The following is a 26,789-nucleotide window of genomic DNA, read 5'->3' on the forward strand; positions in this document are numbered from 1 at the left end:
CTCCTCCGGCTGATCGCTCGGTTTAAATGGCGAGAAAACTCCACCCACCCGGCTCGCTGCCGGGGTGCGGACCCAATGACGCACATGAGACTCCACCTGCCGACTGTAATGTTTAAACCGGACAGCAGCAGGAACGTCCACCGATACTGAACACGAACATACAGAATCAGCGACCCTGGAAGCAAGGCACTGTGGTCCTGGACTTCTGCTGCCGGTTAGAAACCCCGTCCGACTTCAGACTGCGGCTCACCTGCGGCTCACCAGAGTCCAGACCAGAGTCCAGACCAGGGTCCAGACCAGAGTCCAGACTAAACATGGAGAAGCAGCATTTAGCTGTTATGCTGCAAACAAGTGGAACAAACTGCCAGTGGAGATTAAACTTTCACCAAATGTAGACATTTTTAAATCCAGGTTAAAACATTTCTTTTCTCATGTCTATACATGAAATCTGCATGTTAACTTTTTTTTTAACTTATCTTGCTTTTAATAATTTTAATGTAATTTATTATTTTATTGTGATTATGTGTTGATGCCTTTTACTATTTCTAAATATCTGTAATGTCTTTGTTTTATGAAAAGCACTTTAATTTGTCCTGTACATGAAATGTGCTATACAAAAAACTGCCTTGCTTTACTGACTTTTATCCATTAAATTTTATTAAACTGTTTAAATATTTATTAAAACTGCCTTGTCTGCTTTTGCTTGTTCCACCAATAACTGATTAAAATGATCACCTAAATTTATTCCTAATTAACTTATATTTCACCGTTTCTCTGTTCATCTCTGTTTACCATCACTTTTATCTTCCCTCTTTACTTTTCCACACATGTTGATTTATCTGGTAAAACTCACTGATATCAGCTCATGTTACAGCTGCTCTACATTTATGTTCTGTAGCTAGTTTAACCATTACTGTCATTTTTAAATATCTTTATTCAGGAGCAGCAGGCAGGAACACTGACATCCATCAGTTTGTAACTTTTCCTTCTTCAAAGTTTATTTTTATCTTTTCATTAAACAAACTTGAAACTGCTTTATTTACTTTATTGTCTTATGTCATTAAAAGTTTGTTTTTTAAAGGTGTAACTTGTTTTCTTGTCCTGTCGGTGCCAGTCCCACCAGCAGGTCAGGTGAGTTTAGTCAAACCAGGTTGTTACTCAGTGAAACTTTTACATTCAAAACAAAGCAACTTTATTTACACAACACAATTCAAAAACATGGTGATTTAAACTGCTTTACAAAGACATTAAAAACAAGAGCATATGAAGCCTAATTTAAAATAAAAAGACAAAAAGGGACAAACATAAACTAAGCATGACCAAGTTTTTTTATTTTTTTATCCAGTTTAAGAGAGTCCTCTTAAACTGTCTCGTCCTGTCTGAGACTCGTCCTCTCTGAGACATCGTCCTGTCTGAGACTCTGTCCTGTCTGAGACTCGTCCTGTCTGAGACTCGTCCTGTCTGAGACATCGTCCTGTCTGAGACTCTGTCCTGTCTGAGACTCGTCCTCTCTGAGACATCGTCCTGTCTGAGACACCGTCCTGTCTGAGACATCGTCCTGTCTGAGACTCGTCCTGTCTGAGACATCGTCCTGTCTGAGACTTGTCCTGTCTGAGACTCGTCCTGTCTGAGACATCGTCCTGTCTGAGACTCTGTCCTGTCTGAGACTCTGTCCTGTCTGAGACACCGTCCTGTCTGAGACTTGTCCTGTCTGAGACCCGTCCTGTCTGAGACACCGTCCTGTCTGAGACCCTGTCCTGTCTGAGACACCATCCTGTCTGAGACTTGTCCTGTCTGAGACTCGTCCTGTCTGAGACATCGTCCTGTCTGAGACTCTGTCCTGTCTGAGACATCGTCCTGTCTGAGACATCGTCCTGTCTGAGACTCTGTCCTGTCTGAGACACCGTCCTGTCTGAGACCCTGTCCTGTCTGAGACACCGTCCTGTCTGAGACTCGTCCTGTCTGAGACCCGTCCTGTCTGAGATCCCGTCCTGTCTGAGACCCTGTCCTGTCTGAGACACCATCCTGTCTGAGACATCGTCCTGTCTGAGACATCGTCCTGTCTGAGACTCATCCTGTCTGAGACTTCGTCCTGTCTGAGACCCTGTCCTGTCTGAGACCCTGTCCTGTCTGAGACTCGTCCTGTGTGAGACTCGTCCTGTCTGAGACACCGTCCTGTCTGAGACCCTGTCCTGTCTAAGACTCGTCCTGTCTAAGACTCGTCCTGTCTGAGACATCGTCCTGTCTGAGACTCGTCCTGTCTGAGACACCGTCCTGTCTGAGACATCGTCCTGTCTGAGACTCGTCCTGTCTGAGACACCGTCCTGTCTGAGACATCGTCTTGTTTGAGACCCGTCCTGTCTGAGACTCGTCCTGTCTGAGACCCTGTCCTGTCTGAGACTCGTCCTGTCTGAGACCCCGTCCTGTCTTAGACACCGTCCTGTCTGAGACTCGTCCTGTCTTAGACCCCGTCCTGTCTGAGACCCCGTCCTGTCTGAGACTCGTCCTCTCCTGTCTGAGACACCGTCCTGTCTGAGACCCCGTCCTGTCTGAGACTCATCCTGTCTGAGACTCGTCCTGTCTGAGACACCGTCCTGTCTTAGACTCGTCCTGTCTGAGACTCGTCCTGTCTGAGACATCGTCCTGTCTGAGACCCCGTCCTGTCTGAGACTCGTCCTGTCTGAGACCCCGTCCTGTCTTAGACACCGTCCTGTCTAAGACTCGTCCTGTCTTAGACCCCGTCCTGTCTGAGACCCTGTCCTGTCTGAGACACCGTCCTGTCTGAGACCCCGTCCTGTCTGAGACTCATCCTGTCTGAGACTCGTCCTGTCTGAGACAGACAGCTATGGGGACCAGGGGTTAGAGTGCCTTGCCTGTGGGCCTAAGCTCCCTGTGACATCCTGGTAACTACAGCTGCAGGAGACGCCGCCCAGCCGGTCCAACCTGAGAGCTGATGACGCCTTCCCGTCCTGTGGGGAATCCCAGTTTCTAGACCCCATGGAGGGGTCTTGCCGTCAGACGGGGGGGTTAAGTGTGATTATTTTAACTATGCTCTGTTTTTATGTTGGTAGTCTATTGGACATCCAAATGATGTATTTTGATTCTTTTGACTCTTATTTACTGACATCGTCTGAGTCAGCGAGCATTTAAAGAGGCAGCTAAACCGGAAGGGCAAACTTATTACAGAAATATAGAGGCTGATGATCATGTCTGATCTTTAAAAAATGCTAGCTTGTCGGTTGAGATGGTTCTGGTTATTTATTTATTGTCAAACATGACTTGATCGTCACTTGAAACAGCATTAACATAATAATGCGTTCACTGACAAAAGTATATGTGTAATCTGAGCGCTGCTGTTCGGTAGAGTCTAGCAGCGCTCTTACAGCAAAGTCAACGGAGGTCGCAACCCTGACTACATGGATGGCTCTGAGCCTGGCTATGTGGAGGTCCTGAGGAACGTAGGAAGCCCTGACGAGTAGATGGTGGAAAAGAGGAGCAGCAGGAAAAGAGAGCAAACCGAGAGCTTCATTTTCACATCAGCTGAACAAAGAAAGCTGATGGAGATCAGTGACGTGCGGTGGGTTCATGGCTGGTGAGGCACCAACTCCTCTGGAGTCACATTTACATTGTAAGAACAAAAAGAGCTTCTTATGTCACTATTCATCCACCAGCATGAAACTACGCCCCCTGGAGGTGAGGCAGAGTACTGCTGCCTCCTGACCGCACGTCCCTGCTGGAGAAGATGTATTGGCCCTGCTCAGTTTATTAATGATCCAGTAATCAATATGCATCATCTTTGTTAATATATTATCGTGTGTGTGTGTGTGTGTGTGTGTGTGTGTGTGTGTGTGTGTGTGTGTGTGTGTGTGTGTGTGTGTGTGTGTGTGTGTGTGATCTACATTAACTCTAATCCACCAGCAGCAGCATCTTACCAGCAAAGCGAACCTGCAGCAGGTGGAAATAAAGAACCAGAACATGTCTCAGAGTGGGAGGTATCTTTAAAGAAATGTTTGTTCTAAACGTGTTGAGCTGTAAACATGTTGCTCTGTAGAGACCAAGACAACGTCAGAGACCAAGACAACGTCAGAGACCAAGACAACGTCAGAGACCGAGACAACGTCAGAGACCAAGACAATGTCAGAGACCAAGACAACGTCAGAGACCACTGCTACTGGTGGTCCTCCCCCTGAAAACCGTGATTCTGGTGGTCTGAATGAGCTTTGAATGAAGCGTGCGCCCTCTGCAGAGTTATTAATAAAAGGCCAAGCCATGGTAACCAGAAAGGAACCCTGTCTCTATCTATCTCTATCTTTCTCCGTCCATCTCTTTAGACCAGCTTTCTCTCTCTCTCATTAAACACCCTCGGTCTGTATGGACGGGGCTCAGCTGATCCCAGTTTTACTGGTAGCCAACCAGAGGCAGTGGAGGTCGGGTTCCTGAACCTGGGGAGGGTTAATAAGGTGTTAATTAGTTTTAATGAAAACCATGTTCTTTTTATTTCATGTTCAGTACGTGTATAGTCGTGTTTCTTTAGTTACATGGCGCTGACAGATTTATTGATTATTCCAGACAAAGCAGTGATGTAATAACAGCTGTTTCTTGTTTTATACCAGAATGAGGTGGAGCAGCTCTGCCAGGTGGAGCTTTCTTTAATGAGTCTGTATCAGAGCCTTGAGACACAGCTAAGCTAAGCTAAACGTTAGCCTGCCCCGAGCAGGCTGGTTCTGGTTACCATGGTTACTCAGCGGCATTCACATAAACCATGTTGATGGAACAGAAGTCTGGATTAAATGAGCCAGACTTAACAAGATAAGCCCGGCTTTCCCTTCATCCAGCTTCATGGAACACCCCCCTGGACAGGCTGGTGTTTGGCTGCTTCAACAGAGCAGCACAGCCTCTGAGTTATCACACCGAGATAAATATGAAGCAGAACTGGAGCTCATGTCAAAGTAACATGCAATAATTTCATCGTTCTCTATGATCTGGATTTGTTTCATTCAAAGACCCACAATACAGGGCCGCCATCTTGGGCCGGGGTTTCAGACCCGGGCAGTTCAGTCAGACTGTGTGTGTGAAACCAAAATGCCAGATTTTTGTTCCTGATGTTTCTGTGAAAGAAACATAGAAAGATAGACCTCTGCCTCTGTTGACTAATGCAGGAGGTGGACGCAGCACAAGATGGCGGCCGCGTTGACGCATCGTTCCAATGGACAGCAGCGTCAGAGGCGCATCTACGTGTAGATATCTACAGGGCAGAACATTAAAGTTTAGTAAATGGGAGGACGGACATTTACCAGACTGCTGACCTTCATGTTGCACCTGAACAGGTAAATAACGTTCTGTCTGCAAGACGCTTCATCTGGTCCAGTTCACTGGTTCATGTAGTTAGAAGTAGCAACGCTGTCACCACCCGGAGCAACAAGGACCAGGAGAACCTCCTTGTTCCAGCAGGAACATCAACTTGTTGTTCTGGACAGAACTGGTTTAGCTCGTGCACAATCCCTGGAGGTGTTAGTGGAGGACTTTCTCCAGCTCATAGCATCTCTCCTGGGTCAGGGTTTGGGCCTTGACCTGCCCACTTCAGATCAGAGACCTAAACTAGTCCATCATTTATTATTATCATCCATCCATCATCTGTCCGTCCATTTATTTTATTTTATTTTATTTTATTTTATTTTATTTTATTTTATTTTATTTTATTTTAACAAGAGAACTCGGCGGGCGGGATGTTGACGCTTCTGTGACAGACAGCTTAGCTGACCAATGAAAACTTCGCTTTTTATTGACGTCGCAGTTTGCTGACGTGACAACAGGAAGTGTTCCCCCGCGGTCTTCCGGGTGACTTCCAGCCTCGACTGCAGTTGTCCCGAAGGAGCCATGGCTGAAGACCCCGCGCTGTCTCTCCGGGTCTCGGAGATCAGGGACCCGGCGGTTCTCTTCGAGCGGTACAACACGGAGGAGATCCGCCGGATCGAGCGCAAAGTCCGGGGAGAGATCGAGCAGAAGAAGGAGGAGCTGAGGCAGATGGTGGGTGAACGGTACCGGGACCTCATCGACGCCGCAGACACCATCGGAGAGATGAGGCAGTGTTCTGAAAGCGTGGTCCGGTCCATCCAGGACATGCAGCGGTACTGTCACCTACTGAAACACGGGAAGGTGGATGTGGGCGGGGCCAGGCTGGAGGTGAGTATTTACACACCTGATTCTCTACCTTGTCTGGAGTTGGTGTCTAAATCCATCCTGTCCTGGTACAGAACCAGAACCAGAGGCAGTGGCAGGAGAAGTTCTACACCATGGCCTCCCAGATCAAGCTCCTCTTGGAGATCCCGGAGCGCATCTGGAGCACCATGGAGGCTTCCCAGTACCTCCAGGCCACCCAGCTGTACCTGCTGTGCTGCCACCTGCACACGCAGCTCCAGCTGGAGGCGGCTACAGGGGGCCTCTACAGCCCCGTGCTGGCCCGCTTCCCCATCCTGGTCCGACAGGTCGCTACCACCGGACACTTCAGGTACTCTGTGTTTCCTCTTGTGAGGTCAGCCCCGAGACGCTGGAGCTGATGGATCCTGTCCATGTTCTGCTGTAGGTCAGCCATCTTGCTGGACAGCAGGTCTCTGCTTCGGGGACGGGCGGTGTCAGACCAAGCCATTGCCGAGGCCCTGGTGTCCACCATGCTGCTGGAGGACAGCTCGCCCCGACAGGCCCTGGCTGACTTCCTGCTGGCCCGGAAAGCTTCCATCCATCAGCTGCTGAACCAGCCGCAGCACGGTAGTCATGGACGTCCGCCATCTTTAGAGGGGGTTCAGGTGTCTGCAGCAGTTCATGGAGGTGTTGTTTTCCAGGTGCAGGGATCAAGGCTCAGGTCTGCAGCCTGGTGGAGCTGCTGGTCACCACTCTGTTCCAGGCCTACGCTGTCTTCTACCTGCCCCCGGACGGCGGCCCCAGGCCGGGGGACAGAGTCCTGAGCTGTGGGATGCTCTTCTCCATCCTGGAGAGCGTCACCTCCACCACCTCAGCAGGTAAACATCACCTTCAGCCGTCTGCAGCAGTCCGTGGGTCTTTCTCTTCCTCGCTTCAGTGTTTATTATTATTATCATTCAAATTTGTTTTAATAGTAAAATGCAGAGCCTGGTTAGAGCCGCGCTGCTTCTACTAGGTCATATGTTGTAGTTTAGTCAGGATAATAATTTTATATGAAGCTTTCACCGTCTGACAGCTGTACTGAGATTAGTTTCATTCCTGAGGAAATCGCCCACATCACTGCATCACCGACAGCTCCATGGCCGTCCCTAGAAAAACTGGTCCTGGTCTGGTTCCTTTATGTCTCCCTACATGTCCACAAACCAGCCTTGTCCTTGGCTCTCATTCTGGTCCACAGATGGCAACAGAACTCAGGGGAAAAGCTTTTAAATCATCTGCTGCTTCCACTTGGAACAACTTAGAAACTGAAACGAACAAAACTGGTTTCTGGGGGATTCAGTGGATTCTAAGGTTTGAAACCTTTTTGTAGTTAATCCACACTGCCTTACTCCTCCTGATCTACCCCTCCTGGTTTATGCGGCTCCTCTGGGTTCTGGGTGGGTTCTGGAGGCTTGGTGGGGGCGGATGCGGATCCTCTAGGTTCTGGGTGGGTTCTGGGGACTTGGTGGGGGCGGATGCGGCTCCTCTGGGTTCTGGGGGCTTGGTGGGGCGGATGCGGCTCCTCTGGGTTCTGGGGGCTGGTTGGGGGTGGATGCGGATCCTCTGGGTTCTGGGTGGGTTCTGGAGGCTGGTTGGGGGCGGATGCGGATCCTCTGGGTTCTGGGTGGGTTCTGGAGGCTGGGTGGGGGCGGATGCGATTCCTCTGGGTTCTGGGTGGGTTCTGGAGGCTGGGTGGGGGTGGATGCGGATCCTCTGGGTTCTGGGTGGGTTCTGGAGGCTTGGTGGGGGCGGATGCGGATCCTCTAGGTTCTGGGTGGGTTCTGGGGACTTGGTGGGGGCGGATGCGGCTCCTCTGGGTTCTGGGGGCTTGGTGGGGCGGATGCGGCTCTTCTGGGTTCTGGGGGCTGGTTGGGGGTGGATGCGGATCCTCTGGGTTCTGGGTGGGTTCTGGAGGCTGGTTGGGGGCGGATGCGGATCCTCTGGGTTCTGGGTGGGTTCTGGAGGCTGGGTGGGGGCGGATGCGATTCCTCTGGGTTCTGGGTGGGTTCTGGAGGCTGGGTGGGGGTGGATGCGATTCCTCTGGGTTCTGGGTGGGTTCTGGAGACTGGGTGGGGGTGGATGCGGATCCTCTGAGTTCTGGTTGGTCTATCCTGGGAGAGAACTCCTCCTGGATCTCAGCGAGTGCAGAGGGATGATGGAGGAAGTAAAAATTTGGAGGTTGTACTCCTGACTTGTTCACATTTAATACTTTTGCCTTAAAAAGAAGCTGCGTTACCAAAACATGTAAAAGTTGTTAATAAAAGCAGTTTGTGGATAGAAGCCAGTTATTCGGTGGCAGGAATCTACTGAATCTCTCCTCTTCTGATGGGGGACCAGGTCCACTGATGAAAACTGCTGCTTTGAGAGAGCCCGCTGGTCTAACAGTCCAGGAAAGTCCTGGTTCACAACCTCAGATTGGTGCTGGGACACATCATGTGACCCTGTATGTAGAACCATGGCTCTCACATATTGGGTGATCAGCCACAACTTCCAGAATCCTCTCCTGCAGGTCACCGATAATATCTTTAGGGAAGCAAAGGACTTTGCTGTTCCTTCCTCACATCCACTGAACATCATTTACAGCAGAATCACCAGTAATCAGAGTTTCAGGCCCAGCCTTCAGCCTTCTCCTCGGCCTTTTCCTTCCTGACCGGTTATCAGTCCTCACCTCGCAGTCCTGGGATAGATGGTTGACCATAAAGATCCGAGTCCTCCGATAGCTGAAATTTCTGTTCTGTGGTTCCACATTCAGGTGCTTTGGAGGTTTGTTGTTAACCTTCCCAGTCTGGGTGTCCTGTTTCCTACCTCTCTAGTTGTGTCGAGTGAAGCGTGTCAAGCTATAAATAAGCTGGCTGGTAATAAAGCAAGTGGTGTGATCAGAGCCCTGCTTCTTGCCATGTTGTCAGGCCTGTTGGTGCCGGTCTTTAAGGATAAGGCTGGTAAAGTTATATATATAAAGTTATATATATATATACACATATATACATATGTATATATACACTGCTGAAAAAATAAAGGGAACACTTAAAGAACACAATGTAAATCCAAGTCAGTCAAACTTGTGTGAAATCAAACTGTCCACTTAGGAAACAACATGTTGTTGTGTAAATGGAAAAGACAACAGGTGGAAATTATCAGCAGTTAGCAAATATCCCCCAATAAAGGAGGTTCTGCAGGTGGTGACCACAGACCACTTCTCAGTCCTGCTCTCTGGCTGATGTTTTGGTGACTTTTGAAAGCTGGCGGTGCTTTCACTCTAGTGGTAGCATGAGACGGAGTCTACAACCCACACAAGTGGCTCAGGTAGTGCAGCTCATCCAGGATGGCTCATCAATGCGAGCTGTGGCCAGAAGGTTTGCTGTGTCTGTCAGTGTAGTGTCCAGAGCATGGAGACGCTACCAGGAGACAGGCCAGTCCATCAGGAGACGTGGAGGAGGCCGTAGGAGGCAACAACCCAGCAGCCGGACGCTACCTCCACCTTTGTACAAGGAGGAACAGGAGGAGCACTGCCAGAGCCCTGCATGACCTCCAGCAGGCCACAGATGTGCATGTGTAGCTCAAACGGTCAGAAACAGACTCCATGAGGGAGGTATGAGGGCCGAAGTCCACAGGTGGGGGTTGTGTTTACAGCCCAACACCGTGCAGGACAGTTGGCTTTTACCAGAGAAAACACCAAGATTGGTAACTTGGCCACTGGCGCCCTGTGTTCTTCACAGATGAAAGCAGGTTCACACTGAGCACATGAGACAGACGTGACAGAGTCTGGAGACGCCGTGGAGAACGTTCTGCTGCCTGCAACGTCCTCCAGCATGACCGGTTTGGCAGTGGGTCAGTAATGGTGGGGGGTGGCATTTCTTTGGGGGGCCGCACAGCCCTCCATGTGCTTGCCAGAGGTAGCCTGACTGCCATTAGGTACCGAGATGAGATCTTCAGACCCCTTGTCAGACCACATGCTGGTGCGGTTGGTCCTGGGTTCCTCCTAATGCAAGACCATGCTAGACCTCATGTAGCTGGAGTGTGTGTGTGCAAGACGAAGCATTGATGCTATGGACTGGCCGCCCGTTCCCCAGACCTGAATCCAGCTGAGCACATCTCGGACATCATGTCTCCATCCACCAACGCCACGTTGTACCACAGACTGTCCAGGAGCTGGCGGATGCTTTAGTCCAGGTCTGGGAGGAGACCCCTCAGGAGACCATCCGCCACCTCATCAGGAGCATGTCCAGGCGTTGTAGGCACGTGGAGGCCACACACACTACTGAGCCTCATTCATGTCTCCTCAATGAGTGGAGGTGCAGCCACAGGCCCCGCCCCCATCCAAAAGCACTGAACATCCTCGGTCCTTTGCAGCACCAGTCCCAGCTCCAGCTGTTCTCTGGTTCAGTGTCTACAACGTGTTACGGAGCTTTAACTTTCTACGGTTCCTCCACACGCTTCATTAACAGGCGTTAGTTAATATGTGACGGTAAGCAGGAAGGGATCAGCCAGCAGCAGCTTCCAGTCCGGTCCTGGAGCAGAGGGAACGTCTCTGGATCTGCAGCTGGAAGCTAATGGATGTGGGGGTGTGGGTGGGGCCTGAGGAAGGGGGAGGCGCGTAAGATGCTCATTAAGAAGTAAACGTGCTTTCACCTCAGTTTCCAAAAGTCTCCAACAACACCAGAAAAAGTCCCTGGTTTTGTCGCTACCCGCTTCTTTGAAATAGAGTCTGAAAACTCGCTAATTATAGCGCTAACGTAGCTAAGTTAGCGTCACTGATTTAGCGTCACTGATTTAGCAGAGCTCTGAAGTGTGTCTCAGTTTAATCTGTTATCTGTGGTTTTATTTTTTATTTTGGACTCTGAGTCTGGAATAAACGTTGGACTGGATATTATATCAGCTGCAGGGACTCTGATCTGGACCAGAACACATCTAGTTTTTTCTCAATGATAGCGCTGAAATGTTCAGAGGCTTACATTAAGCATCTCACCATGATTGTGTCTCTCAGCTAAAGGCAGGAAGGTGCTGCAGGAGGAGAGCAGCACTGGCAGCTGGTTCAGGTATCTGCCTCCATCCATCTCCCAGTTTCAGCCCACTCTGCGAACGCTGGCGCAGCCCATCCAGAGAGAGCAGCTACGAGACGCTTTGCAGCACTGGATCAATACGTAAGGAAGCTCCTCCGTATCCTTTTCAAACAGTCGTTCAGCTAAACATGAAACCAGTACATTAAATAAATGTGTGAAAAATTGAGCAGAGCCTCGTATATAACCGTCATCCTTCACCAGGTAGTTAAACTCTCCCCAACACTTCGTCTCGATGGTTTCTGCCTTCAGACATTTAATTAATTAACAGTTTTATTTAGAGAATCAATAGTCAAATTTTAGATTAAATCAGGACATATTTGCATGCAAGCAGACTCCTGTTACATCCTACAATACAGGGACAATCCATCGATTTATCAGTATATTGATTCACTGGATAACTGAATAGTAAAAACATTTGCTTTGAGGTTCTAAATATGAGTCAGATTTACATAAATGTTCTTGACAAGGTCATTTTCTCTGCCTTTCCAAGGAACATGAAGTAAAACTTCACAACGACAAGGGATGTGTATCTATAATCACGGTCTGTACAGAAAGCTGAGAGATTACTACAGAAGTGTCAGAATCAAGATGTGTTGTGGCCCATTTATGCTGGACGCAGAAGGCAGATACGCACACGGATGGATATGAAGACGGACAGACAGTTTCGTCCGTCTTCTGCATCGGTTACTAGCGTAATTTGGTCGGTTTTCAGGGAGCTTAGCTATCCATGGCTTGATGCAGAAGACGTAGAAATACCACCATAAATCGTGGGGGCAGTGCTGAGCAGAATAGCTGACGTGACCAGGGAAAGAACAAACCAAAGAAGAAGAGGATCAGGAAGGGAAACTGTAGAAATTGTGTGAGCTTTAGAATAAAGACTGTATGTGAGTGTTTAGGGCATGGTGGGCAGTTGGAAACAACTTTATAGGGGTGTATTTCCGCAGCTAACGGTGTCTGAAACTGATGGCGGCTCACAGGAGGGAACTCTGAACTCAGCACTGCCCCCTAGTGGAGGAACTGACTTAACAACCATGGCAACGTAAAACAAGCATGAGAACAGCGACGTGTGACAATGTTTGAAACGGTTTTTACGTACTTAAGGGAGCAGAAATGGGCCTTGACTGTATCTGTGTCCTAATTCAGGGTTTGTACAGTTCGCAGTCCGTAGACCACGGAGTCTGCACACTGCGAAGTGTGCTTAACGTTCGTGAAATGGGACACCCTACAAAGCCAGCGAGAATTTCCCATAGCAGCAACACAGGATTTGCATGTCATAGGACGCTTGAACGTGAACGTTAACACCGACGGAGTATTAATGTTAAAATAAAAAAGACAGAGAACAAAACCTGGTCTGAGGCAGCGTTGTTTTCCAGCTGGTAGAAACTTCATTAACCTCTTAAAAATCCACAAATATCAAATATTACAGAATTTTAATTCCACCATTTAACAAACATGCTTTTAATGTTCTTGATTTTGTCACGTTTCTTCTAAAGTGTAGTAGAGGCTCGTTTGAATTGGGCACCACAATGACGTAGAGAATCCTTCACTATAAACCTCCTTCATCTCCATGGAAACCAGCAGGACCGTCATGGTTCATGTCAAACAAAGGCAGAGTCATAGGAGAACACGTTACCTGTTTTCAGAGCTGGAATCAAACTTTTCACCACAAACAGCAACAGTAAGACCTGGTTTCTGGTTCTGGCTGCTAGCTCCAGAGTGTCTGTCCCACCGTGGTGAGACAGACATCTTAGTAACCAGCAGAGTCTCTGCTGTCATGTGACTCCTGGTTTGCATGGAGAAACGATCAGAAACTCTAAAGTGGACAGAGATGTTCTCCTGGTTTCTATATTCCCAGAAAACTGTTGGGGTTTGAACTGTGTTTGGTCTGAATGCCAACGCTTGGTGGATTCTTTTAGCGGAGTTTTTCCCGTCCTGTTGCTATGCTACATGTTAACATTGCTTCCTGCTAGTCATGTTGCTATGCTACATGTTAGCCCTGCTGCTTCCTGCTAGTCATGTTGCTATGCTACATGTTAACATTGCTTCCTGCTAGTCATGTTGCTATGCTACATGTTAGCCCTGCTGCTTCCTGCTAGTCATGTTGCTATGCTACATGTTAGCATTGCTGCGTCCTGCTAGTCATGTTGCTATGCCACATGTTAGTCCTGCTGCTTCCTGCTAGTCATGTTGCTATGCTACATGTTAACATTGCTTCCTGCTAGTCATGTTGCTATGCTACATGTTAGTCCTGCTGCTTCCTGCTAGTCATGTTGCTATGCTACATGTTAACATTGCTTCCTGCTAGTCATGTTGCTATGCTACATGTTAGTCCTGCTGCTTCCTGCTAGTCATGTTGCTATGCTACATGTTAACATTGCTTCCTGCTAGTCATGTTGCTATGCTACATGTTAGCCCTGCTGCTTCCTGCTAGTCATGTTGCTATGCTACATGTTAGCATTGCTGCTTCCTGCTAGTCATGTTGCTATGCCACATGTTAGTCCTGCTGCTTCCTGCTAGTCATGTTGCTATGCTACATGTTAACATTGCTTCCTGCTAGTCATGTTGCTATGCTACATGTTAACATTGCTTCCTGCTAGTCATGTTGCTATGCTACATGTTAACATTGCTTCGTGCTAGTCATGTTGCTATGCTACATGTTAGTCCTGCTGCTTCCTGCTAGTCATGTTGCTATGCTACATGTTAACATTGCTTCCTGCTAGTCATGTTGCTATGCTACATGTTAGTCCTGCTGCTTCCTGCTAGTCATGTTGCTATGCTACATGTTAACATTGCTTCCTGCTAGTCATGTTGCTATGCTACAAGTTAGCATTGCTTCCTGCTAGTCATGTTGCTATGCTACATGTTAGCATTGTTTCCTGCTAGTCATGTTGCTATGCTACATGTTAACATTGCTTCCTGCTAGTCATGTTGCTATGCTACATGTTAGCAATGCTTCCTGCTAGTCATGTTGCTATGCTACATGTTAACATTGCTTCCTGCTAGTCATGTTGCTATGCTACATGTTAACATTGCTTCCTGCTAGTCATGTTGCTATGCTACATGTTAGCATTGCTTCCTGCTAGTCATGTTGCTATGCTACATGTTAGCCCTGCTGCTTCCTGCTGTCTGCTAGCATCTGATGGACTGTAGGAACTTGTGCTGGACCCCTTGGGTAATGATGAAGAGGTTTTTATCGCTGCACTCCTAAACTTCAGGGAGAAAATGAGATTTTTAGAATTAGTTAAACACTGAATGATTTTATCATCTCCTACCTACCTACCATCTATTCTGCCTTACGCTCATTTTCTGTTTTTTCCACCTCTTGTGTCTCAGCTGTAAGGAGGACATCTGTCATGGTGTCGGCAGCCTTCTGGTCTACGTGAAGAGCCTGAAGGCCCTGGCAGCCATCAGGGATGCTGTGTGGGATCTTCTCTCCACAGACTCCATCAGTCAGCACTGGAGCACCGTGTGCCAGCGGCTGCTGGAGCGCCCCCTGGAGGTCTGGGACGACTTCCTGCAGCAGCTCTTCCTGCAGCGTCTGCAGGTTGGTGGTGGACTGTGCATAGCAGAGCAGCTGGCGGTTGTCAGCGAGTTAACCCCATTCCTTCTTTCAGGCCATCACCAAAGATGAAACTGAAGCCATCGCAGCATGCTCGGTCCAGCTCCTCACCTCAGCTGTGTCAGACCTGGATGGCCAGACTGTCCCACCTCCCTCAGGGACCACCCCTGGCCCCAGTCATGGGGCTCAGTATGAGGTGGACATTGCCTCCTTTTTGTGGTCCGAGTCTTCAGGTGACCTGCTGAGCGATGCAGGCTGGGTCAGTGTGGCCCAGCGGGGTCACCAGCAGCAGAGGAGTGGGCTGGCCATGAAGACCCAGGCCCTGACTCCATGTGTCCAGAACTTCTGCTCCTCCTTAGATGCAAAGCTGGAGACCAGGCTCCAGGACCTGCAGTACTACCTTCCTGGCCAGGACCCAGGTTGGTCCACCACAGCTTTTCACCCTTTTGTTAAATATGTTATTCATTTTTCTAATTAATTAATTAATTTTTATTATTTTATGTTTCTGTTTTTTATATAATTTATTTGTTTATTATTATTAAATTTAATATTAAATCATATTTAATGTATTTCAGTCTTTCTTTTTATCACATCTTTTCCCTTTTTATTTAAATTATTGTATAAAAATTTATGTGTTTTGGGGTTAATACAAATATTTATTTATTTGTTAATTGCAAAACGTTTAGGAATTTTGAGGTTTACACAAATTGATTTATTTCGTGGTTTACTTACTTTTACTGTTAGTTTTTAATAGTTAAATTGAGGCTTTAATACAAATATTTAATTTTATTTAATTATTCTTTATTAATTGAATATTTTTTATTTAGTTTTCTTTATTATAATTGCTGGTACATGTGGGCATTTAGGGGTTCATTCAAACCGGGGTGCATGTTCTCTTACAGGACGGGACTCTTCTGGACCCTCTGACGCCCCCTCAGCCTCCTTTAACCGCTTCACAGACTCTGCAGCCGTGGAGGAGGCTCTGCGGGAGGGCTGCTCGGCCTGCGTCCGCAGCATCCTGTCCTCCGTCCGCTCCGAGCTGGATGCAGCCTCTCGCCACGCCGCCTCGCCGGACCCCACGCTCGCACGCCTCAGCTCTGTCCTCTTCATGGCCAGGCTGTGCCAGTCTGTGAGCGAGCTCTGCCCGAACCTGAAGCACTGCATCCTGGGAAAAGAGAGCAGAACTGAAAGCGTGGTGAAGGGGACGCCCAGACAAGGCAAGAAGCCGGGCCGATCCAGAGCCGCCCCTGAGGTCAGCCCCGCCCAGGCCAGGTGGGCCGGTCTGAAGGAGGAGCTTCTTGGCTGCAGCATGGAGGCGTACCGCATCTGGAGCTCCGCCCTGGCCAAAGTCAGAACCCGTCACCAGTGTGGATGTTCTGGTTCTACCAGACAAACCTGCAGAGAAGTTTTTTACTGATGGATCATAAAAATGAGCTTTTCCAGAAACCAGGCTGCTTAGTGGTTGATCTCCATCAGATTATCTGTGGAAGGTAGAAATGACATGTTTAGGGAACAGCTGCTAAACGTGATGGAAGTCTATAAAACTTGTAAAGGGAGTTTTTCTTTCCGTTCTTCACTGTAATTCCTGTTAAGCTGAAGCAACATGGAGTCTATAAACCTGTTCTTAGCGTGATGGATGCACCCTGAGTCTGGCTCTGCTCTGCGACAGGTGCTGCTGGACACGTTCAGCTCGGCGCTGCACGCCGAGTCTGCCGGAGCCATCCTCACCACCACCACGAACTGGGAAGATCTGGAGATCCAGGAGGAGACCGAGTCAGGGAGTAGCATCACATCCAGAATCCGTCTCCCAGTCCAGGTCAGCAACCCAAACCGTCCTCAGTTCCCAACCGGCCTTCATTCCCCGCTTCCCTCCAGGAAGGCTGAGCTCCATGCAGCTTTAACAGGGACGAGCCATCAGCTGTCTCACACCGACCCAGATAAACATGACCTCTCTCTCCAGGGGAGATCAAGATTTAAGTACAATAGAAATGGAAGCTTAAATTAAATTAGCTTCACTGGAACAAACTGGAGTCCCCTCAGGTCCCCTCAGGTCCCCTCCAGGATTTATTTACACAATCCGGTTCAAACCAGGTAGCCACCTGTCAATCATCTGTGTTTGGGTACCACCTGGACGAAGTGGTCACACCATTAATTTCATGTGTGTGTGTGACGTGGCCTTCATTTCAGCTTTGTCCTCAGGTCTGATCCGTCCTCAGGTCTGATCCGTCCTCAGGTCTGATCCGTCCTCAGGTCTGATCTGTCCTCAGGTCTGATCCGTCCTCAGGTCTGATCTGTCCTCAGTTCTAATGTGTCCTCAGGTCTGATCCGTCCTCAGGTCTGATCCGTCCTCAGTTCTAATGTGTCCTCAGGTCTGATCTGTCCTCAGGTCTGATCCGTCCTCAGGTCTGATGTGTCCTCATTGTGTTTCCTCTGCAGCCGTCCTGGTACGTCCAGTCTCTGCTGTTCCAGCTGTGTGTGGAAGTGAACAAGGTGGGGGGCCATGCCCTTCCTCGCTCCACCCTGCAGGAGCTGCTTCAGACCTGCCTGGCCCAGGCTCTGCATCACTACCATAGGCTGACAGAGCTGCCCCCCAGCAGGGTAGGTATCAGCCCCCAGATAAACACAGAGAGACAGGATCCATATTAACACCCTGCAGGTGGTCCAGATCTCTGCAGGTGGTCCAGATCTCTGCAGGTGGTCCAGATCTCTGCAGGTGGTCCAGATCATATAGAAATTTCTCTGCTTTCTTTCCTCAGGAGGGGGTCTTTCCCGTGACTCAGAACCGAGCCTTACAGCTACTTTTTGACCTCCGGTACCTTAGCTCCACACTGAGCAGCAGACTGGAGGAGGGGACGAGCTCTCGATCCCACCAGGACCCCCGGTAAGACGCTACAGGACGGGGTGGAACTGCTTCTGTTCTTTGCTTCAGTTTTATGTCTTTTAACTGTAAATTGGTCTAATGAGGCAGCAGCTTCAGGCCCAGGCTGGTTTTGGTCCGCGGACTGGTTCAGGCTCCGGCCGTTTTAGTGCAGATGGAGTGGAATAAACAGGACGCCACTCTGAAGCAGGTTTTCCTGCAGGTCCTGAACAGGTCCTGGATCATCCAGGTGGAATGTTTCTGTAGATGAGAAGCAGTGTTTTCCTTCCGTTGAGGTTTAGTAAACATGACATTTCTCTTCTAGAATTCACAACATCTGTGACTGGTTGGAAAGTTTCATCGACCCCTTTGACCTGGACGTGTTCACGCCGCTGCTCCACACCAACCTCAGCCGGCTCTGCCAGAGGACCTCGGTATGTACAGGCAGGAGTAAAGCAGGACCAGCATGAATGCAGACCCCCCACTCCCGATGACTGCTCGCTGTTTCAGGTGCTGCTGGGTCTGCTGACGGGTTCGGAGAAGCAGTTTTCCTCGCGGAACAGCACCGTGAGCTCCCAGGAGCCGTACAACATCCTGCCGCTGGCGAGCAGCCAGATCAGGTCGGAGGTCAACCTGTTTCATTTAGAGTGTGATGACTTCAGGGTTTAAACCAGGCTGTGTGACTCCTCTGTCCTCTCCAGGTTCGGGTTGCTGCCTCTCAGCATGTCCAACGCACGGAAACCCAAGTCCGCCTCCGGCACGTCCGACGCTCCCCAGAAGCTGGTGAGTAGATCTGGGATGTGGTTTCTGTAGCAGACTTAGGTCTTACCTGCTTTTAGTTTGGTCTCATTTCACTGCTTTGTTTCACCTGAATGAAATGTTGCCACCATCTTCCCCCCAGCGTTGCTGAACACGAGACCCCCCAGGCAAGTTGCTCTGTGTGGGTTTATAAGGTGTGTGTGCTTTGCTTGGATAGCTGTAGGAGCCCTGGTGTATTGGCAGTGTGGGAAACATGGTTTTTCTAACATACTGGATTTGTGAAATGATTTTAAAAGAACCCTTCGTAAAATTCAGAAACGTGTTTGTAGACCAAGAAACCGTCTTCCACTTAAAAGCCCAAAAAAGCGGTCTGGTCCATGAATGCATCAGGACCCACGTCCTGGTGGTGTCCCGCAGAAAGTGGTTCACCGTGGGATAAGACACACTAAACCTCCCGGAGCCTGTAAACACAAGGAGCTCCTGCTGTGTCCAAACACATCCAGCATCCATGATGCAGCAATGATGGATCTGAAGGAATAAAACCAGCGGATCTGGTGTGGGTTCAGTCCGTTACAGAGATGGAATTAAACTCATCTAAACTACCACTTATTTCTAAATGAATGAAAAATAGCTAAATTTTCTTCCTGAGAGAATTAATAACATTAGGAGATGATGTGATATTTATTCTAGAATAACTAAATGTTATAGAAAAAGCTGAGAAATAACAGACGTAACTGACGTGTGTCTGTATTTTAATCAAGTAAACATATGAAAACACAAAGTGTTTCATCAATGCTACAATCCACATAAAATGTTGGTTAGCAGAATGAACTAGTGAGAACAGTTGGTTCTGCCCCACTCCCACCACCAGATCCAGTCCAGTGGACTATGGAATAATCCAGGTTCCTTTCATAGGAGCATCATAACCTTCATGTGCTGTCCAGACATCGCCATGACGATGTGCCCGCGTCTCAAGGACTTAACCCGGTGGACTGAATGTTTTGGTTCAGGATCCTGGTTTCCTGGAAATAATAAAGCTACGATCCCTGTTTTTTTTAACACCAACGAGTTTACTCTAAATGCAGTTTTTATATTAACGTAGTCATGTGTTATTAGCTTAGCATTTAGCTTTACGTAGCAGCTAGCCATAGACCAGGGATGCTCGAAGTTGTTCCTGCAGGTTTTAGATGTTTCCTGATCCAGATTAAATGGATGTCCCTCACAGCTTGTCCAGTTCTATCCAAACCAGTTAATTAGCTGTAAATCGGGTCAGGAAACAACTCATACCTGTAGAACTGCAGCTTTGGAGGACCAGGACTGGACATCCCTGCTGTAGAGGGAGCACAGAGAACCAGAGCCAGGACCAGACTTGAACGAATCCAGAAGATGTATGCAATATAAAACTGAAAACTCATTTTAGTTCTCAGTTCCATCTCCAGCTTGTCCTCCAGTCCTGGAGGCTGTAGCTTTTACACGTCACCCTCCTGCCTCAGCACCTCCTGATAGTGCAGATGTAGGAGTATGGTAGACCTGGATGGGGGCTAGATCAGTCAGACTCGGTGGTGAATGTTGGCATCATGAACCATGAATGACTGGGATGTTTCTCCTTCCTCTACCAGGCTCGTCAGCCCTCAGCGGCAGGACGTGAGGACAGCTTCCGGCCAGGAAGCCTCTTCAGACAACTGGCTGATCCAGATGAAGATGCAGCATCTTCCTCCTTGTTCAGACTCAGCTGGCTGTCTGGAATAACCAAATAAGCCTTTACTGCTGTTATCTTGTAAAATAATAATTTCTAGTAAACATCAGTTTGTCTTTGGAGAAATGTTTCTGGTGTGGTTTTATATATTTGATTTGATCCTTTGACACTAAACATGGTGGAAATTAAACTGAGCTTCTGTACCTTTTACTGTTGGGGTAAACCCTGAAGAAGCCTCTGGCTGGACGCTGAATACAGAGACATGTTCTGTCAATGTGAAACAAAACTTCAATGTTATAAAATCCGTATTATATTTTTTTGCAGACTTTGTGCGGTACTGATTTTTTAGGTACTGAAACAAGCCACGATGTTTTCCACCGCACAGGACTTTGTTTCTGAGCAGGTTTCAGAACCCTGGAAGTGAAAATATCTTGACCTGGAGCCTTGAGGCAGACGGGCTAGAGGTGGAGGCAGAGGACGTCTCAGGAGACAGACGGGCTAGAGGTGGAGGCAGAGGACGTCTCAGGAGACAGACAGGCTAGAGGTGGAGGCAGAGGACGTCTCAGGAGACAGATGGGCTAGAGGTGGAGGCAGAGGAAGTCTCAGGAGACAGACGGGCTAGAGGTGGAGGCAGAGGACGTCTCAGGAGACAGGCTAGAGGTGGAGACAAATGAGGTCTCAGGAGACAGGCTAGAGGTGGAGGCAGAGGACGTCTCGAGAGACAGACGGGCTAGAGGTGGAGGCAGAGGACGTCTCAGGAGACAGGTTAGAGGTGGAGACAAAGGAGGTCTCAGGAGACGGGCTAGAGGTGGAGGCAGAGGACGTCTCAGGAGACAGGCTAGAGGTGGAGACAAAGGAGGTCCCAGGAGACAGACAGGCTAGAGGTGGAGGCAGAGGACGTCTCGAGAGACAGACAGGCTAGAGGTGGAGGCGGAGGACGTCTCAGGAGACAGGCTAGAGGTGGAGGCAAAGGAGGTCTCAGGAGACAGACAGGCTAGAGGTGGAGGCAGAGGACGTTTAGAGAGACAGACGGGCTAGAGGTGGAAGCAGAGGACATCTCAGGAGACAGGCTAGAGGTGGAGACAAAGGAGGTCTCAGGAGACAGGCTAGAGGTGGAGGCAGAGGATGTCTCAGGAGACAGGCTAGAGGTGGAGACAAAGGACGTCTCAGGAGACAGACGGGCTAGAGGTGGAGGCAGAGGACGTCTCAGGAGACAGGCTAGAGGTGGAGACAAAGGAGGTCTCAGGAGACAGGCTAGAGGTGGAGGCAGAGGACGTCTCGAGAGACAGACGGGCTAGAGGTGGAGGCAGAGGACGTCTCGGGAGACAGACGGGCTAGAGGTGGAGACAGAGGACGTCTCAGGAGACAGACAGGCTAGAGGTGGAGACAGAGGACGTCTCAGGAGACAGACAGGCTAGAGGTGGAGACAGAGGACGTCTCGGGAGACAGACGGGCTAGAGGTGGAGACAGAGGACGTCTCGAGAGACAGACGGGCTAGAGGTGGAGGCAGAGGAAGTCTCGAGAGACAGACGGGCTAGAGGTGGAGGCAGAGGACATCTCGGGAGACAGACGGGCTAGAGGTGGAGACAGAGGACGTCTCAGGAGACAGACGGGCTAGAGGTGGAGGCAGAAGACGTCTCGGGAGACAGACGGGCTAGAGGTGGAGGCAGAGGAAGTCTCGGGAGACAGACGGGCTAGAGGTGGAGACAGAGGACGTCTCGAGAGACAGACGGGCTAGAGGTGGAGGCAGAGGACGTTAACCAAACAGGCCACTCCTGAAGTTTTTAAAGTTTTAAAATTGGAGTAAGCTGACACATATGTGGTGGGTAGATAAAAAAGTTAATTTTATGAGAATAAAAACACGTTATTTTAGTACTTGCATGGCAATAGAAACTGTTTTTAATGATATATGACCTCTGATTTTGTAACATGCTGCACCTTTAAAGCAGCTTTCTGAGCTGGTTTTGATGGCACTGTGACATTTATTATGCTCATTTCTCCTGCAGCATCACCAAGCTGAGTAACCACTTCATTACCAAAGATACCAAACAAGATTTATCTAAGAAAACCAAGAGAACAGAATGGAGGAAGAGAGGAAGAGAGACAGAGGAAGAGACAAGAGTCAACATTATCACTTTTAATGGCTGGAGAGATCTCAGAGAAGAGATGGGACGAAGACCATCCTGGATTAGCCGTTGCTAGGGGATGAAGACAGCTAATCAAACCTCCCGATCAGTTTTATTAGCTGCCGATACGCTAATAACTCAGAGCTCATGTTAAACGTCTAAATAAACACAATCAGACATGCTGCTCAGATTTTTGTTGTGATCAAATAAAAACCAGTTTTCTGTGGATGAAGCAGCTCTTTTTATTTTAAATGCACGTATGCTGTACATGCTAAATATGACTGGTATAACAAAGCTTACAGCGAAATGAAATCTATTAAATACAACCTAAACTAGCCCAGCAGTGACAGAAACATACTCCTTCAAAATCTCCTGATACAACATTATAATCTTAATAATGTGCATGAAAACATAAATATAACCAGAAGCTCAGCTGAGAGTTAAATGTGTGAAAATCAGAGTTTTGGCTGAAATGCTGTGAAGGAATCACAATAATGCTATAAAACGATGAGAATTCTGTCATTTATTCCCTTTTCTCAGATTTGGATTAATTCCACACGATGGGGTGAATCTATTGGACCGGATGCCTCACTGTTTAACATTAAATTTAACATTTATTTACACCTTCTGGAATAAAACATGTTTGTTAGAACAAACCAAGATCTTCTACAAACACACTGTCTACTTCTTTCTGTCTATCTTGCTCATGACGGCCTTCACGTCGACGGGGGCGGAGGCAGCTGCAGCCTTCGCCTTCTCCTCCTCCTCCTGCTGCCAGAGGATGATGGGATCTATGCCTGGACTCCGGTTCTGGGTGTTTTGCTCCAGCTGGGCAGGGCTGTGGTGGAAACAAACATTCATTCCTCTGGTTAGAGGTGGAGAACCAACTTGTTTCTTTAGGCATCAGGCGACTGAATAAAATTCATCCAAGTTCCTTTTTAATTTACTTCACCTGGACAGTCAGATTTACACTAATTATTTAGTACAAACTGTGCTGCAAAGGCTCATGGGAAATGCATATTCAACCTTTTGTGATTGCTAGCCTATAAACTAGATAATGTCAGAGAGAAAAGTGGAAGGCACCCTCCTTTGAACGCCATGAGAAAGCTTTTATTTTTACAGAACATGAGGTTATCATCCAGCCACATGTCGAGCGTCTGGATCATGTCCCTGCTTCCATGAGAAAAGGTGCTAGATGAGCAAACCAAGAGGAGTTTGTTAAGGAACACGCCCTGGCCTGAACGAAGCTGGATTTGACTGGTTTTCATTTAAATAAACATTTATCATGTTTTCTTCCTGAAACGATGTAGTGATGTTGGTTATTGGGATGTACTCTTGTTGCCTAGCGGTGCCGTTTAAACCAGAGCATCCTGACGTCTTAGATGACGTCGTCTGCTGGTGGAAAAGCTTTTCCTGAGGGAGGAGTGGTGCTGATGGACTGCTCCTAATGGTGGAATCCTGCTATAAAGACAGTGTTCGAGTCCCTGCCATTGAAAAGCCGGTTGCTGTGACGACGGCGCAGAAATAAAGCCACATCTCGTCTTCTCTAGAGGAGATGTTTAAATGTTTTAAATGGTTTTACAGTGTAAACGCTGAGTTTGTTAACTGGTTTGATCCCAGCATCAGCCGAGGAAAATGCTAATCAGCTGTTTTGGTGGGATTTTACCTGGTAGAGATCTGGTGCACCCACCTGAAGTTATGAGGCTCAGGGTTTAGCGCCTTCTTCTGGATGTCCTTGTATGTTGGTGACTTCAGGTAGCGGAAGAAGGTGTCCTGTACGGAGGAAAGAATAAAAGACTCACAGGCAAGTAATAGTTCCTGGTCTGGTAACTGGTTTGTGCTGTCGGCCCAGCAGAAACCAGTCCCACCACAGCAGCCGTGTCTGGATTGAGAATCTTCAGCCCTGATGATCAGCCGTCCTGACAGGTGAGGAATCAACACACCTTTTTCATGAGCATGAAGACGTGAGTCTGAGCTGCTTCCAGGACGTAGCGATGAGGATGTTCCAGACCCTTCACGGTCAGACCCATGGTCCTGCCGTCAATGTTGATCCAGCGGGGGGCCCCAGGGGCCAAGAAGGTCCTGATCAGAATGATAATACACGACTCAAATCCAGGAGATGGAACAAACACTACCACCAGTTTATACATACATACACACACACACACGCACACATATATATATGTGTGCGTGTGTGTGTGTGTGTAATGTAAATATCTTATACATGTTTCCATGTTTAGTTCTGGTCCAGTCTTTCAGGGTTTGTCTGTCTGACCATTGCTCATCTACCTTCTCCTTGTCCTTTAAGTTCTGCTTCTTCCATTAGTCCTGCTACAGATTGTCAGGTGGACTGAGGTCTAGACTTTGACTTGGTCGTTCCAACACATTTAACATGCTGATCTAGAATCTTAGTTCTGCCCAGTTTCCCCTCCATGGCCACAGCCTGATGCTGCCACCGCCATGCTTCACCACACGGTTCTTTGTGGATGACAGGTGTTGGGTTTTAGTCTTCTCTGACTAGAGGACACTCTTCTAGATGTTTGGGGAGTCTCCTGCATCCCCAAATGTTTTTCTCTGTCCTCTCCTCTACAAAGCTATGGTGGCTTTAGCAGACCGTGGTCCTCTGGACATGTCCAGCAGTCCCGCTTGTTGCCTCTCAGAACAATCAGCATTTGTCCACAACTTCGGAGGCTTGTTTGGAAACATTCTTGGCCATTTTGGTATGGCAGATTCTGGGGCCTTTCAGAATCAGTGAGGATATGTTGAGGTCATTGCATAAAGTTCACCCCCAAATATCTTTTAAATTACAGGTTGTAACATAAAAACAGGGATACAATCAGCCCTTATATTATGGTCGTCATGTCAGACATATTATGAGTAATGATCAAAAACATATGAATGAGTAAAAAGAAGATAAAACACATGCAAAGGAAATCTGCACAGACAGAAAGAGTTTAGTTTTACAGGCTTCTTGTCTTACTTGAAGATGGTCTCAGCTTTTGTTGACATGGAAGAAGCAGTACCCCACTTCAGTTCCTCGGCTGCTTCCCAGAAAGCCAAATTCTCACCTAGTGTACAAACACACACAGTTAGGTTTTAACGTGGATGAGCCTTTCGTTTGTATTTCCAACCATCAATACCAACCAATATGCAGTAAAACCTTCCAACATCTACAGTCAACAGATGCTAAACATGGTCCTACCGTTTAGGATCTTAGGATAATGTACACTGGTGACCTGAGAGCCAGACCTGTCCTCTGACATCAGCAGGAGAACCACTATCAGGTTAAAATCTTAATCTGTCCAGCAGCGGTCAGTCCGTAGAGATTACGATGGACATTAAAGGCCTCTAGCCAGCCTTTTGTTGTTTTTAGCTAGCATTTGTTGTTGTTTTTAGCTAGCATTTGTTGTTGTTTTTAGCTAGCACTTGTTGTTTTTAGCTAGCACTTGTTGTTGTTTTTAGCTAGCATTTGTTGTTTTTAGCTAGCACTTGTTGTTGTTTTTAGCTAGCATTTGTTGTTTTTAGCTAGCACTTGTTGTTGTTGTTTTTAGCTAGCATTTGTTGTTGTTTTTAGCTAGCATTTGTTGTTGTTTTTAGCTAGCACTTGTTGTTTTTAACTAGCATTTGTTGTTGTTTTTAGCTAGCATTTGTTGTTGTTTTTAGCTAGCATTTGTTGTTTAGAATATGTTTGACTCTGATGCTGCTGAAACAACTTAAAAATATTTGAAAGAAATGAGCATTTTCCACCCCAGAGTGAAAAAAAAAAAGATTTTCAGCATCTTACTGTTGCCATGAATGAACCTCAGCTGACCAAAGAACAGATTCTCTGGCTCCTCTTTTAAAAAACAAAGCCACGCAAACTTTAATCTGGACATTCAGTAACCCTGAGTTTTCTCAGCTTTCTGTCACCACCTACTCACAGAACAATGACTATGTAGGTGGAAGTGAGATCTAACAGACAAGGGATGTCTAACTCTGGTCCTCGAGGTCCGCTGTCCTGCAGGTTTTAGATGTTTCCTGCTTCAGCACCTCATTCAGATTAATGCCTCAGTAACAGCTTGCTCAATTAAACTTTATTTGTACAGCACCAATTTACAACAATGTCATCTCAAGACTTTTACAGACACAACCCAGTTCATCAGAGTTGAGTTATAGTCCAGTTATACTTCAGCTACAGTACAGTTATAGTCCAGTTATAGACCATATATAGTCCAGTAACAGTCCAGTTATGGTCCAATTACAGTAAAATACAGTAAATAGGTGGAACATGACCAGTTTGAAGTGACTGGTTTATTACTGTAGTGATCAGGGGGCTGATGGTAAGGATGTGCGCTTTTAGCAGGGCTGTGGGAAAGGGGTTCAGGGTGCAGGTAGACGGTTTCATACTCTGGACAATGTCCTAAACGTCCCGATGTGACAGTTCTGGAAAGGACCCAGCAGCCTGGAGGGCCCAAACAGTGGGTCGGCAGTTGGAGTGGGCATGGTGGAAGAACCAGAGGGAGTCGAACGAATGTTAAATTTTGTTTTGAAAACATCCAAGGAATTATTGCAGTGC

At 47.8% G+C, this 26,789-nt stretch overlaps 2 protein-coding genes and 1 long non-coding RNA gene across 6 annotated transcripts in view; 2 read left to right on the forward strand and 1 right to left on the reverse strand.

Annotated features, from left to right (window-relative positions):
• Positions 1–5,814: 5,814 nt before the first annotated feature.
• On the forward strand, positions 5,815–20,230 carry cog1 (component of oligomeric golgi complex 1). 3 transcript variants are annotated; one of them, XM_042001154.1, is made up of 16 exons: positions 5,815–6,183; positions 6,255–6,508; positions 6,584–6,765; positions 6,840–7,016; positions 11,162–11,318; positions 14,571–14,781; positions 14,852–15,215; positions 15,699–16,144; positions 16,466–16,612; positions 17,233–17,394; positions 17,553–17,677; positions 17,979–18,087; positions 18,164–18,273; positions 18,355–18,436; positions 18,555–18,579; positions 20,032–20,230. In XM_042001154.1, the coding sequence occupies exons 1-15, from the start codon at positions 5,878–5,880 to the stop codon at positions 18,561–18,563; spliced, it is 2,841 nt and encodes a 946-aa protein (XP_041857088.1). In that variant the 5' UTR covers positions 5,815–5,877; the 3' UTR covers positions 18,564–18,579; positions 20,032–20,230. The 3 variants fall into 3 exon arrangements, with proteins under 3 accessions (XP_041857088.1, XP_041857079.1, XP_041857095.1); XM_042001145.1 differs by lacking the exon at positions 18,555–18,579; XM_042001161.1 differs by lacking the exon at positions 18,555–18,579 and having other exon boundaries at positions 6,014–6,183; positions 6,251–6,508.
• Positions 20,231–21,784: 1,554 nt separating this feature from the next.
• Positions 21,785–22,460, forward strand: LOC121650405. Its single transcript, XR_006012267.1, has 2 exons — positions 21,785–21,930; positions 22,115–22,460. It is a non-coding gene; the product is annotated as an uncharacterized LOC121650405 (long non-coding RNA).
• Positions 22,438–26,789, reverse strand: part of rgs9a (regulator of G protein signaling 9a) — a 49,601-nt gene continuing 45,249 nt past the window's right edge. The window contains exons 14-17 of one of the 2 annotated variants that reach the window (XM_042001380.1): positions 25,215–25,302; positions 24,178–24,316; positions 23,925–24,007; positions 22,438–23,072 (exon numbers count right to left, since the gene is read on the reverse strand). In XM_042001380.1, the coding sequence (XP_041857314.1) occupies positions 22,916–23,072; positions 23,925–24,007; positions 24,178–24,316; positions 25,215–25,302 (467 nt within the window). In that variant the 3' untranslated portion in view covers positions 22,438–22,915. The remainder of the gene's footprint in view (positions 23,073–23,924; positions 24,008–24,177; positions 24,317–25,214; positions 25,303–26,789) is intronic. The other variant, XM_042001391.1, reaches the window with a different exon arrangement.

This window comes from Melanotaenia boesemani, chromosome 2 (assembly GCF_017639745.1).
Source record: "Melanotaenia boesemani isolate fMelBoe1 chromosome 2, fMelBoe1.pri, whole genome shotgun sequence".
Lineage (NCBI taxonomy): Eukaryota > Metazoa > Chordata > Actinopteri > Atheriniformes > Melanotaeniidae > Melanotaenia > Melanotaenia boesemani.